The sequence below is a fragment of the Rhinopithecus roxellana genome, chromosome 4, assembly GCF_007565055.1.
Source record: "Rhinopithecus roxellana isolate Shanxi Qingling chromosome 4, ASM756505v1, whole genome shotgun sequence".
Lineage (NCBI taxonomy): Eukaryota > Metazoa > Chordata > Mammalia > Primates > Cercopithecidae > Rhinopithecus > Rhinopithecus roxellana.
Genome location: NC_044552.1, coordinates 47,647,623 through 47,661,669, shown reverse-complemented (window position 1 = coordinate 47,661,669; position 14,047 = coordinate 47,647,623). Strand labels below are relative to the sequence as shown.

General features: G+C 36.0%; 1 protein-coding gene across 15 annotated transcripts in view; it reads right to left on the bottom strand.

The window, feature by feature from the left end:
• Positions 1-14,047, bottom strand: part of DST (dystonin) — a 385,237-nt gene that overhangs the window by 4,351 nt on the left and 366,839 nt on the right. For 5 of the 15 annotated variants that reach the window (XM_010387943.2, XM_030928388.1, XM_030928387.1 and 2 more), the window contains 11 exons: positions 13,664-13,852; positions 11,478-11,607; positions 9,670-9,833; positions 8,717-8,879; positions 7,726-7,880; positions 7,481-7,555; positions 6,566-6,583; positions 3,690-3,807; positions 2,298-2,369; positions 1,177-1,376; positions 657-767 (listed from right to left, as the gene is read on the bottom strand). In XM_010387943.2, the coding sequence (XP_010386245.2) occupies positions 657-767; positions 1,177-1,376; positions 2,298-2,369; positions 3,690-3,807; positions 6,566-6,583; positions 7,481-7,555; positions 7,726-7,880; positions 8,717-8,879; positions 9,670-9,833; positions 11,478-11,607; positions 13,664-13,852 (1,395 nt within the window). The remainder of the gene's footprint in view (positions 1-656; positions 768-1,176; positions 1,377-2,297; positions 2,370-3,689; positions 3,808-6,565; positions 6,584-7,480; positions 7,556-7,725; positions 7,881-8,716; positions 8,880-9,669; positions 9,834-11,477; positions 11,608-13,663; positions 13,853-14,047) is intronic. The other 10 variants (XM_030928393.1, XM_030928389.1, XM_030928384.1 and 7 more) reach the window with 6 other exon arrangements.

The window sequence follows — 14,047 nt, the reverse complement described above, 5'->3', positions numbered from 1 at the left end:
TAAATATCTTCTCCCCATAAATCATGCCATATTAAAAAGTTAGAGCATGCTTAGTTATTAAAATCTTAAAAAAACCATACATTTATTACCTGTTGAAAATGAAAGATAACTTTCTGCACACCTAAGCCTCCCTCTGACCCCCTGCACTGATACTGAGAGCTTACGACACACCTGCCCCAAGTTTTGGGGCAGGTATAAATGTAACAGACACTCAGAAGGACCATGCCCACAGTGAACATTCAGTAAACATTCTTTTCAGTGATTCTCTTGCAAATGATACTGCCTTTTACTCCCATCTGAAGGGAATGCGTTGCACTTCTTGCCCACATTATATCTAGTATATTTAGTAGCTTTAAAAGAAATTTTACTTAAGTCTGGATATAATCTACTATATTTTACTCTCCCAAGAGATAAAAGTGGAACTAAGTATGAATGAGAACTGACACTGTTTAAATTGCTGCAGACGATCTTTTCTGTTAACCCCTTACTCTCACATCTTCCAAGAACTGCTGGGTTGATACTTATTTTATAGAAGTGTATAAAAAGACATAGGATTGTCAAAGTACATATATTAAGGGAGTGGTGAAGCAATGTTAGTGGGTGATAGTTTCAGTTAAAGGAGACTGTTAAGACTGGACTCTGGGGCCTTACGATACCTCTGCAGATGGCACGGGAAAGTCTGAGCACTCTGCTGCTTTACAAGGAGTTGACATTTTGCTGTTTGTCAACCATGGTTTACCATAATTGCGTGTTAAAGGATGGAGAATCTGTATGGAACAATGGCAAATCAAATGAAAAGGATAGCAGACAAAAAAAAAAAAAAAGCCACAGAAAGAGATATTCATAGCAAAGAGTCACATTTCATAGCAAGAATAATAACAATTTTAAATAAGTGGAAAGATCCAATGGCAAATCATACACACCAAAAAAATGAATGAAGCTTTAAAAAGAAAAATCAATCTGGAAGATCACAAAGGCTCCCTAAATAGATCACCTCTATGTGAGGCACTAGGCAAAAGCATATTTTAAAAATCCTGTATTTTCTATATTGTGAGAAGGTGCACAAATGGAGATAGCTGGTCCTACAAATTCTAGGGCCCTATATAGAACATTCAAAAGTCTACTTGGGAAATTGATTGCAAAGGGGGAGGAAAAGTCTTCATCCCTGAGTCTTACCTTGGGTGTGGTGGTGGCAGGGACCTGTGGGGTGGCTGCCTGTGCAGCCTGACTGGACACAGAAGTGGATCTGTTGGGTGAAGCGCCTCGTGATGATGGCCGGGATCTTCGGCCTCGGGGTCGGAAAGCAGCCATACCCTGGCTGGCACCGTCTGCTAAAATGAACTTCTCACGCAGTTCCATGTTTGTCCTTCCTTTGGCTGGTTTACACACACACAACAATGCACACAAAGAAAAGAAGGAAAAGAAGAGGTGCTCAATCGTTTATGGGAAGAACAGCCACCTGGCACCAGAGATCACGTTGAGAATTTCAAGAACATCTTTTTGCCATGCCAACTCCAACTCAGCATAACAAAAAGTTAAATGCATTCCTTTACAATGCATTCCTTTTGGATACAGGTGAGTTTGGGGCGGAAAAAATAAAGTGTGCTTATTCTAACACTAGACACCAGCAAGAATAACCACTATTAAAGAAAGTGTCAGCATGAAAATGGAAAGCTCATGCTAAAATATCATTAATCCACCAGCTACTGATGCCCACATGGTTTCATTACCCTCTCACCACACTGAGAAGACAGACCAGTAAGGCAGGGACTGTGTCTTTTGCATGTACTATTGACGTAAAGAGAATGCCAGTATTTCAACATTGGGATTAATTAAACAATATAATTACACAGAATGAATGATGGCTTGTTAGTCATGATGACAACATATAAACTTCTGGGTTTTTCACTTAAATGAGGCAGCTAGTATTTTTATTTTATGCCTTGAAAAACTGTTTTACCAACATGCAATAACAAACACCAGACCCAAGGATCTGTGAGGTAATCAGTGATGCAGCACTCATACAAACACATATGCACACGGAGAACACTCCACAAGAACCCGATGAGCAACGTGTTAGCATGTGTTTGATCACTTATAACACCTGCATTTGTAACACAACCAAAGTGCATCAAATTTTCAGACTTTAAATTTGGAAGCACCAGCTCAGCTGGATATGAGTTAAGCCATACGCGATGGATGAAGCATGTTATTTTAAAACAAATGACTGAAGCAAGAATGGAAAAGTAGGAAAGAGAAAAGGAAAGAGGGGAGAGGCAAAGAGAGAGGTTGCCAACCTATAGTAGGCTGAGTAGTAGTAATTGAAGAGTTTGATTCCGAACGTAACATTTTACTCCCATGATGATGAACTAGAAAAAATGACACAGGATACCAATCACATTAAAGAATACTGTTAGCAGAAGAAGAAAACAAAGTACAGTAGTTGAATATGCAAAGGGTGCTCAGATCCGGCCTTTAGCACACATTTTAGAAGAAAAGTTGCATCAGGAAAAGCAGCACTCAAAGAACTGGCTCAATAAGAAAAATGTATTTGGAAGACTGTGCCACAGCCATGCTAACCTTCGTAAGCAACCCAACAGAACACAATGTGTTCTGATTTCTTCATAAACGGAGATGCATTTCACCTTAGGCTACATTATTTTCAAAATACACAACAAACAGGAGCTTCTGTTCTTGTTTTACTTCTCTCACAGGTGTGTCTTTGGTCAGGAGAGAGCAGGGTTACTGCATATGATTGTATAACAATCCATGGTGGCCTTGGCAGAGAAGCCTGATGACTCTGATATGTCTATGTGTACCAGATGGTGACACCATCACCAAAATCAAGAGGACCTACAGGAGGAAACCTGGGCTCCCACTTGGGTAGCCGAAGGAGGCAGCACTGACATGAACATTTGCTGTTTGCTAAAAAGGATTACAGTGAGCTCACAGGTTAAAGAAAATTATAACAATTTTATTGGGTTTTCTTTGGGGGAGTGGGAGGGGAAGAAAAATGGGCCTACTGAGTAAATGGTACCTAATTAGAAATTGCAATTAAATGACCACGTGTAACACAAATTGGCTAAGAACTTAAACATTGACAGAGGATCTGAAAACAGAAAAACTAAAAGCTAACTTAGGACTTGGGGTGGAAGATATGTAGAGAGCTATAGTATTATATGTTTATATTTTTAATGTTCTAATCTGCAACTTCAAAGAGTCAAGTTAGCATTGGATTATTATTTAAACATTTTTTAATTACGGCTTTCCTCACCTGCCCTTCATTTCATAAAAACTTTGACCTTTAAACTTTTATTATCCAGCATTTTCAGTCTTCATCGCCTCAGTTTTCTTTTCTCTTACTTGGCTATGTAATAATAGACAAAATCCTTTCCTTGGTTGGTGTAATTGTTTGGAAAATCATAGATATAAAAGTTTCCTAAAGAAAATGGATTCTAGTATTTCCTGCCCACCATATTCATCCAGAAGAAGAAAAAAAAAAAAAAAATGAGAAGAACATGGTTTACATGACTGCCACAGGTTCTTTGGGAACTTTAGGCTGACAGACCAATGTGAAACATTCACTATTGGAATAAATGACCAAAATTATGCCCAGTATGTTTTGGTGTTGGAAAATAATATAAAATTGAAATACTTTCATGATGTTATCATGATAAGCATCTCCTTACCCCTGCAAGGATCATTTTTCACTAAGAACTCATCAAGTGCCATCCATCCACCTCCAACACGAACCATCACAGTACTCCGCAGGATCCGGACCAGTCGCAGTTGCTGGGAGTCTCCAAACTGTTCAGTGAAGAAAGAAAGAACCTCTAGTTGTCAATAATAATTCTAAACTGTAGGATGATGTGCAATTTGCAGTAGCTAAAGCAACCGACTTTAATTTCTTGCTTAGTTCGTAGCGATTAGTAAAATCTCAGAAAAGGGGGTTTGTAATGATTTGCGTTAGACAGCTGCATGCTGATTTAGCCCAAAGGAAACAGTTTGAAAAAAAAAAGATTACAAAGGTTATCAAGTATACTATCAAAGCTTTGGTCCAAAAAGTATTTTTCTTTCTTATGACAGAAACAATATTAGTAAGGCAGTAATTTTAAAATGTTTCTAGGAATTAAACATAGCCACGAAAGTAAAGCATTGGCCCACTTGCCCAGGGCTTATCTAAAATAAGATGATTCTAAGAAAAATTTAATAAGCTTTGATTCTTCATTAAAACTATCTCTTACAGTAAAACTGCTTTCCACTGAAATCTGTGAGAAATCTTTATAAACTCATTTTGTTTTCTCTAAGAGCAGTTTTGACTTAAGAATAAAGTAAATGAGTATGACTCACACAAATTTTACAGTCAACTAAAATTTCTGCATCCCTAATGATCTGGTAAAGCAATTTGTTAAAGGCTGGGTTAATATGCCATTTTAGATTACCGTAATATTAGAATAGCCAATGACACATTATTAATGATATGGCTGCCAAATCTATAAGGTTTCTCTCACAGTTGTCTGTACCATAATTGTTGATCCTAAGAGGCTATCATCTTTTTCTTGCCCTTTCAATAGATCTCCAATAATGTAGATATGCTACAAATTCTGCAAGTCCTGAATAAATATCGAGATTCCAGGTTTCTGATCACAGGTTTATGTTTTGAAAGCCTGTGAGAAATGATTTTATACTTTAAATCATTTCTAATAGGTTCATGTCCAACTCATAAAAACTACCAGACTAAATTTCATGGTTGTTATCCCAGCAGACAAGAAAGCAAAATGAACAGTCAATTAAACATAAATGGCTTCTTTGTAAAGCAGGTAACATAAAATTGTGACTTTATTTGGGCTCATTATGGATAAGCAGAAAACTCTAAGTAGAAAAAAATCTGCTACTTTTTAGTGTTTTAATATTGAGTTTCAAGAAGAAAACCCAAAAACAATACCAACCAAACCCCTTGGGATCCTAAAACTCAGAAGGACCTAGATAGCATGTAAAATGCACCAGCAGGAACTCATGTTTTTCCACCAAACTTTTAAAAACCACTATTTCTAAATCTTTTTTTCTTAAACATTGAGACTTAAACTTTCCTATAATTGTTCCTGAAATGTTAATTAAAATTTAAAAATAAAAGTGTCAATTTATTTTGTTAGAAAAAATTGGGTGCTGCTAATAAGCAAAGGGAAAGGAGGGGATTTAAAGAAAATTACCCTTAAGGAACCAGATAATGGGACTAGATGATTTTCGTTCAAGATTATACTCAAAACAAAAGTTATAAGGAAATAACTAAAAGTTCCTTATAGAGATGATATTTCAAGTGTAATAAATACAAATAATTTTCTATTTTAATAAGGTATTCTCCAGACAACTAACACTGTCTTCAGAATTTCTCTAAATTTTCCCAATAACCAAATCACAAGACAAGAGAAAACAGACTAATGTTGCTGACTGTGCTTTCAGTGAGTAAAACCTTTTGAGGTAAGTATTTCTCTCATCCTCTCTGCAAATAAAAGATGCTCTCTCATGTGCTGACTCCAAAAATTGCAAGGACGGAAAAGTAACATTTTATGTTTTATATCATAAATAATGGAAGTTTTAAAAATAAATTATTTGCTTGCAATAAATGAAGGTAATAGATAATTTGAAGCTTGAGATGTAATATGGCTTTAAAACGGAGTGGCAGAGTCATATCTAATGTAATATGGTCAGGTACTATAGATAGCATGGTTGTTTCCAAAGTATAAAGTTAAAAAAAAAAAAAAGCTCATGGATATGTTTAAATCAAAACAGAGTAGCTCTTGTCTTTAGTTTCAAAATTCTGATCATGATGTAGTGCCACTACACAGTTCATGCTGACTTAAATGTCAACGTAAACATTTTATATTGACTTAAGTGCCAATATAAATATTTGATCAAGATGGCATAAAATGTGACTTTAAGATTCTGCATATGTTACAGCAATAACTTTCCTCAAAAGGAATGATATTACTTAAAGCCTATGGAGTTAACATTTCTATTCAGAGGATGCCAATCCCCAAAAATCAGTGATTTTGAACAAATGGCAAATAGCTTTTTTGGAGAGAACTGGTTACTTGCGGCTGAGTGCCAAGGAGACCTCTTGGCTCTCTGTCTTCCCGTGTCACTGCCTGAGGCTGATCCTCCTGGGCTACTGTAGACCGTATGTCCTAAATAGTTAAACATCAATGAGCCTAACACAGAGATGTGTGGAGAATCAAATTTGTGTTCCAATGAGTATTAGCATAAAATATATGCCCATATTATCAAAAATGAGAATTAAAAATTGCATTTGTAACACTGTAGCAAGCCAAACTACAATTCATTATCTGGTTTGCTTAAAAGTAATCTCCTCATTTAAGACACAAGGCAAAAAGGAATCCTGGATCAAGGACCCTTATAGCGCTTACAGAAACACCACGCCAACCAACAATGTAGTAGCTAGGGAGACAGCATGGGAAAGATTGGCCATGGCAAGCTTTAATGACTATGAATTAAAGTTAAAAAAAAAATCATCAGGAACTTGAGAATACATTCCACTGGTTTATACCTGATTTCCCAGGAAGAACTGATAAAAATGAAAAATGGAAGAAAGACACAATTAGTTCAACAGGAAACTTTCTGTATGACTCTAGAACATACACACATACTCACACTCTGTGCTTCTGGATGTAGTATCTAGTTTAGAGATGTGCAGGCACCCAGTTTGAAATCTGTCCCAATTTCAAACCAAATAATCAGACTATTTTCTGTACACATATTTTTGAAAATCTTAGGATTTCAAATTTAAGTTAAAGTTTTGAATACATTGATGACTATTTTTTAATATGGAAGTATAAAAATAAAATTAATGTTTCATTTGTAAGTAACACACTGTATTGGGGAAACTCAGCACATTTCCCATCTAGCTACTACATATAAGAGATGTTCCAAAAAAGAAAAAAAAATAGAGAAAGAGTAATGAAGTCACACTGTTCTTCTGTTTTGAAGAGAGTGAACCAAGTTAATTGAGATTTTTAATAAAAGCAAAAATTACTGCACAAGTGGAGAAGACATTATCCTCTTTTTTCCTATTTATTAAAGTGAGTTCATATTTTTAACTTTGTGGTTCTGGATTAGAGTAGCTTTCTTGTTTGAAATCTGAAAACTTACCTCTAATCATAACAAAATATAAAATAATATGAAGCAACCTAAATATGTGAGATTTGAGTATTTTCTTGTGAATAACTTTTCTTTAAAGGCAATGTGCATGATGTAGATGTCAAAGATATTTCCTAATATGCAAAATGCAGGCTACCATTATACAAATTAAAATGTTAAACGTAAGAGTTTCATATACCATTAAATTTTGATATGAAGTAAAAAACAAATAAATAAGACTCCTGGAAAACAACGGAGATCAAATTATATACAGATTTCAATTTATGTCCTTTAAAGGAACTACAACATTATTTTGAAAACTTACCCTGTATTTATTATCACCAATCTGTTCAACTTGAAATCGCTTTGCACATTTACACTTAGCTACCTGCCTTGTCACCTGCCAAAAACAATGATGAAATATTTACTTCAATGTTAATACTACATAGTAGAATCCTTAAAACTTTGACACTACAATTAAAGTGAAAATAAAATGATTGTATGAATTGTGCATGATATCCTGGCAGAACATACTATCAGTGTTGTACGCAATGGAAAGATAATGAGTACCTCATCTTCGATTTTGTCAGCATCTGTGATAGGTTTATATGCATCTTTATTTGGGTGAAGGGCTGCTACAAATTCATAGTAGTCAATATATCCATCACCATCTCTGTCAAAGATGTCTGCAACTGCGCTCATCTCCAAGCGACTGGTTGGAAACTCTAAAATTTTGAAAACAATGATAAGTAGTGACTTGTTAGTTCTTTCTCAAGGTATTCTGAATTGCACATTTTAAACTCAATGTGGCTGGTTAAATAATCAGTGATCAAACATGTTAAAATCCTTTTTAAAAAAACTGATTTACATCATAGCAAATGAAGAGCTATATATACTCTTAACTTATCTTTAATTACTACATAGGTGAATCATATAAAATGCTGTTTTTTTTAGGTTGAAAATGTTTAACATTGGCAATTTTATATGGTTCAATTACTAGTCAAAGAATAATTTATGTGAAATTTACCTTAAGAATGACATCTAGTAACATCTGTCAGGGAAATCACATACAAATGATTGGGCCATCAAACAAGAAGGTGATAAGTATCTTAGGAAGTTTTACAGAGTTCTAATTTCCTACTAATGACAAAGTTAGATCAGAATGTAAATTAGAATGAAAAAGAAAGGGACGTGAATTTATTGACTTCCTATTACACATATGCCAGGCAACACACACACACACACACACACACACACACACACACACACACACACAGAAAATACCTTAAGAATCATATATTATTAACTTTATTATTCTAACAAGTTCTCAGCCTCAGTGGAGTGAGAGAACAACGTATCTGTGATCACACAGGTAGTGAGTGTTCCTGAATCCAGAGCCACAGATTTTACCAAAACACACTTTTTTAAGGGTAGTGACTTCCTAGGCAACTTATAAGGCAATGCCTTATTAGTAACACAAGTTCACTGGACCCACAATTTTAAAATGTGCTTCTTTCCTTTAAAAACTGTATTAGTTACAGTCATCTGTCTTGGAACTTACTTGAGGAAAGAATTCCATCAATAAATTCCTGCCGTGTTATTTTCCCATCCTGGTCTTTATCAATTCTCCTGAAGAAGTCCATCACTCGAGATTTCTTGTGATTCATCCATCGCATGTATTTTTTGCGCCAAATATCAAAATCAAAGTTAGCAAATTCTCTCAGCTAAAAAGGACAAAAGGTATTTTGGTTGAGTTAATGTTGTACTAAAATTATAGATTATACATATGAATAACTTTTTAAATGATTCTCTAGGTAGTACACATATCCTTTCCATTTCAAAAAGAGGTATGATCTTGCAAAGGGGACTTAGAAACATTTTGGCCTTAAAATGTATTTCATTTCTTTCACTGATTTATCTTTACAAATAAAATTCCAAAAAACTTACGCTGTAAATTTCTGATTAATGCCAAAGTCATAAAGGTGGTCTGGCTCTAAGTACCACCACTAGTCATGCTCACTGGGATAGCAGGTCCACCTCAATAGCACTTACCTAACCCTTCGCTCTCTCTCCCTCTGCACTATCAGCCACTCTCTTAACTCCCCAGGGCTTCTAAAAATTTCCCAATGGCAGAATCCAAAACTTGAAATCTTAGGTAATCAAATACACACAATCAAAAGATCTGAAATATCAATGATTATATTTGCCAGGCAGAATGGCCAGCAAACATTATGTCAAGTTAGATTTTATTCTTAAGGAATCAGCTTCTGATTGTTAAAATATAATCATTTTTTTTTACTTTATTGATTCCCTAAATCCAAATCCCATATATCAATGTTTCACAAAATCACACATACTTGTGGTATTTATTTTGGAATTTAAAAATGTACTCGAATAGCAAGAGTTTGCTTATTATCAGAAAAGTTAAAAAATACCAAGATTTTGGCGATGGCAATGTGTTACGAGAAATGAGGGCAAATGACAATATGGTGATGAGGGTATGAATTTCCAAACCTCCTCCAGCCTGTCCAAGGCATCATTGAGTTTCCTCCTTCTTTCCAACGCCAGGAGCCAGACTTGCTGCCATTTGCTCACCAGTAAGTTTACCCTAGGATTTTTGGTTTCAATTTGTGTCTGTGACCCAGAGGGATACAAGCTTGATGCTGGAAAGCGTTTTCCTGTGAAGATATAACTTTAGTTAGGATGGCAGTTTCCAGGGTTCTGAAATGTGTTAAGGCTTGACCTTTTTTGCTCCTAGCTAAGACTGCATAAACTTAATTGTGGGTTTGTACAAGTAAAAGTATCCTAATTTAGATGATGTATAATGTCAAGGTCCAAATCTGTTTTCCATATTAAGGATCACACACTGTTCATGCAAGTTGAAGAAATATCTCTTGACAAGGGCATTTAAATACTGGAAACCTCTCTCAATAAATTTACACTTAAAACATCTTCCAGCTTAAAATTCATGCCATTTCAATGACAATGAAGCATGCTGTGATCCTCCTGTTTGTTAAAGGAAATCTCACAGGCCAGTGAGACTATCTCACAATGAGTTACATCAAACCCAGCTGTCCTTTCTAGAGAAGAAGGCAGAAAGGGAGAGCAGATGAGGGCAGCGGACACTGGGCAGTCACAGGAGTCAAAGCAAGACACTTCACAAATGCCAATAAAATATGGCAGCATGTGTATGGGACCCCAGCCTTTGCCCACATCCATTTTCCACTGAGATTGCATGTTTCCTGTGCATAGTCTCAAACCAAGTTTACTGCCTTACTAAAGTTTCCTCCTGCTTTCTGGCTGTTTTCCACAAGTCTCAACAACTTCACAAAACAATGACCTTAACAAATTTTTCTCATCTTACTAAATGGCTAAATATGACCTAGAAAAATTACTGGCCTAGGGTCATACAGAATGTTAAGTGTCCCAGCTGAGATTTACAGTACAAGAAATACTTGAGCATTTAACTATATGCCTGGAAGTATGTTAAGCATTTTATATGTACTAGCTCATTTAATTCTCACTGCAGTCCAAAGAGGTTATAATTATCCCCTTTTACAGATGAGGAAACTGAGGTTCAGAATGAGTTTAAGTAACGTGTCCAGGGTTATGTTTCTCAGTTTGGTAAGTGTTGGAGACAGCCAAGGAGTCTGGCTATAGGGCTCTTAATAGTTTACCTTGTCTCCTTGTGTAATAAGTAATTACAACAGCTCTGACATCATTTCTTTTTAATTAAAAAATTAAGTAATACACAAAATGCATTTCCATTCAGAAATGCATAAAACATATAACACAAATTGTGTTTCTTTTAAATTTTCTCCAAGCTAACTATGATTGTTTTTAACGTCATGTCATGCTGTTAAAGTAGCTCTAGAAGTAAACAGAGCCTGAAGTCACATGAACATGTGCAAAAGCTATCAGACTGCTGGCCACCAATGAACAACTAAGTCATGAACGTTATCCAGGTCATGGTCATTTTTATTATGCTCAGCTTTAAAGTTATATATATAACAGAAGAAAAATGAGACAATGCAAAGGGGGTGATGATTTCCGTTCTTATTGTAAATTTTTTCAATTTTCTTCTAGCTAATATGAAAGATATACTTTAAGACAATAAAGTTACATATAGAAACCTGGGTATATTTTTTCTTTATTTTTAAGTACGTTTCTACAATACTTGAGCACATGTATTCTTTCAAGAAAGCATTTCATGATATCTAGTGCTCATGTAAAATCACCAACTGCCCCCAAATTTCAAATAACTCAAAATAAAATTAGCTCCCTTGTTTATTGACATTTTAAAGAAATTGATCACTGCTTACTTCCTGCTCGTCCCTTATCCAAGACTGGAATATGGGATTGTAATGAGGAAGGATCAGCAGCTCTCCTCTTATAGGTCTTCGTTACTTTATCAACATCAGGCTGTTTTCTGGTCATTTCCTCCATGAAGGTCTGAAATGAAAGAAATTATGTCAATCAAATAAGAGTATACTAGAGAAAACCATCTTCAGAAATGAACTAAAAACAGAAGGATGAAAGAACCATGTTATTATTTCTGAAGAAGAATAAATCATCATGCTTTATCTTCAGGGTAAAAAAAAATCTAAACCATCATAATGCAGCATTTACTAATTTTTAAAGAATATAAAATATGACTGGGTGCAGTGGGCTCACACCTGTAATCCCAGCACTTTGGGAGGCCAAGGCCACCGCAGGTGGATCACCTGAGGTCAGGAGTTTGAGACCAGCCTGACCAGCATGATGAAACCCCGTCTCTAATAAAATTACAAAAATTAACCAGGCATGGTAGTACGTGCCTGTAGTTCCAGCTACTGGGGAGGCTGAGGTAGCAGAATCGCTTGAACCTAGGAGGCAGAGGTTGCAGTGAGCCGAGATTGTGCCACTGCACTCTGGCCTGGGCAACAGAGTGAGACTCTGTCTCAAAAAAAAAAAAATATATATATATATATATATATATATATATATATATATAAAATGTAAAGAGAGTACACTGAAAATAAAAATAATTTGTTTTAGTTGAATAACATACATGAACATATGAGAGAAGTCATGTGAATAAAATAACTTGTCTGTGCACCAACCAAACTCAGGCTTCCAAACTCCTCAGAAGAATCTTTAGTGAGCATCTGTCTACAAAGAAACTAGTTAGCTAGGATGTTTCGAAGAACTTTTCTGTGGCACATTTCACCTACATATTTGAAATATTTAAGATGGCTTTGATTAGGCAACACAGCGAAACCCTGTCTCTACAAAAAATGAAAACATTAGGCCAGGTGGCATGTGCCTTATAGTCCCAGCTACATAGGAGGCTGAGGTGGGAGGATCACTTGAGCCCAGGAGGTTGAGGCTGCAGTGAGCCATGACTGTGCCATTGTATTCCAGCCTGGGCAACAGAGTGAGACCTTGCCCCTCAAAAAAAAAGATGGCTCTTTGATATATTATGACATACTGCATCCACATTTAATGTGGACATATCAAAATATTCATAAATAGGCTATTCCAAGGATGGTAAAAGCTATTTGGGTTAAGGTATACTACCATTGCATTTAAAAGGTTTAACTACCTTGCCACTGCTTATCTCCTTGGGCTTATTATTATTATTTACTAGGTCTCCCTATATTTGGAATATGCAGCAAAAGCTGAGGAAAGGCAGAGACTGTGAAAAATGATGGGAAAAAGGAGACCCAGACAAAAGGGAAAAGTGAAGTAACACCTTTCTGGAATATTTGTCACACTGAAGAATTCTAATACCTCTGATCACAGGGAACATGACCTGGTACACTTAGGGCCATTATAGACATTGATGTCTTAGACTTTTAAAACACACACACACATACACACAACAATGGCAACATTAATTGCTTAACCAACTGAGCTGACACTTAATATTTCTCTTTGTAAATGCATATTAAACAAATTGTGAGCAATCAAGTAAATCAAAGTGAGTGTGATACCCATCATTTGAGTTTACAACAAGTAGGATATATAGGAAAAGTGCTTTTTCTAAGAAAGACAACGTGTTCCCTTTTTCATACGATGTATTTCAAGTGGTGACAGTCATCTTCGAAGACATAAAAATGCAAACAGAGCAATCAAACAAGGTACCCACTGAAGCCAGGGAGGTGGAGGTGGGTGAGATCACCAAAAGAGGGAGCAGAGTGAGGGAAGTAGAGAGCTGAGGATAACACATAAGGAGTAAGGAGAGCTGACATTAAGAAGGCAAAAGGGAGAGCAGGAGTGAACGTGTGACAATACCACGAGTATAACCCCACAGAGGACAAAGAAGGAAAGTTTTGCAAAGGTCACAGAGGGTTCCTGTAAAGAGAGGTTTTAGGGTGGCTACAGAATTGGAAATAAAATTGTAAGGAGCTAAGGAGTCTGAAGAAGTGAAAATAATAACAAAGCAGTGTTTTGAGAAGTACAGCAGTGAAAGAAAGAAAATATCTGAGAAAATGGTTAACAGGAGTTAGGATTATATTTATTTTACCTGGTGTTCTGCAATGAGTGCTTTCACCTCTTCGATCTCCTGGGGGATGACTTCTTTATCCTTATCAGTAAGTGTAGTTTCAGCCCATTGCAACCAAGCCAGCAAAGCTTCCAACAATTCCTGTTTGGCAATAAGCCCAGCCAAAGCACTTGCTAATCTCTGCTGATGTTGCTTTGCCCAGGCCAGCACCTGTCAGAGAAACAGAAATTTCTCAGAATTTCCTCCAACTTAGTAAAATAATTGCAGTGATGTAAAATAAATAAATTTTAAATGACAATTAGGATCATCCTGGGTTAGACCCATAATGCTTCTGGTCTTTTTAGATTCCATTAGTGGCATCAAGATCTGGGTCGAGGAGGATATGAGAGACCACGATGATGTTCA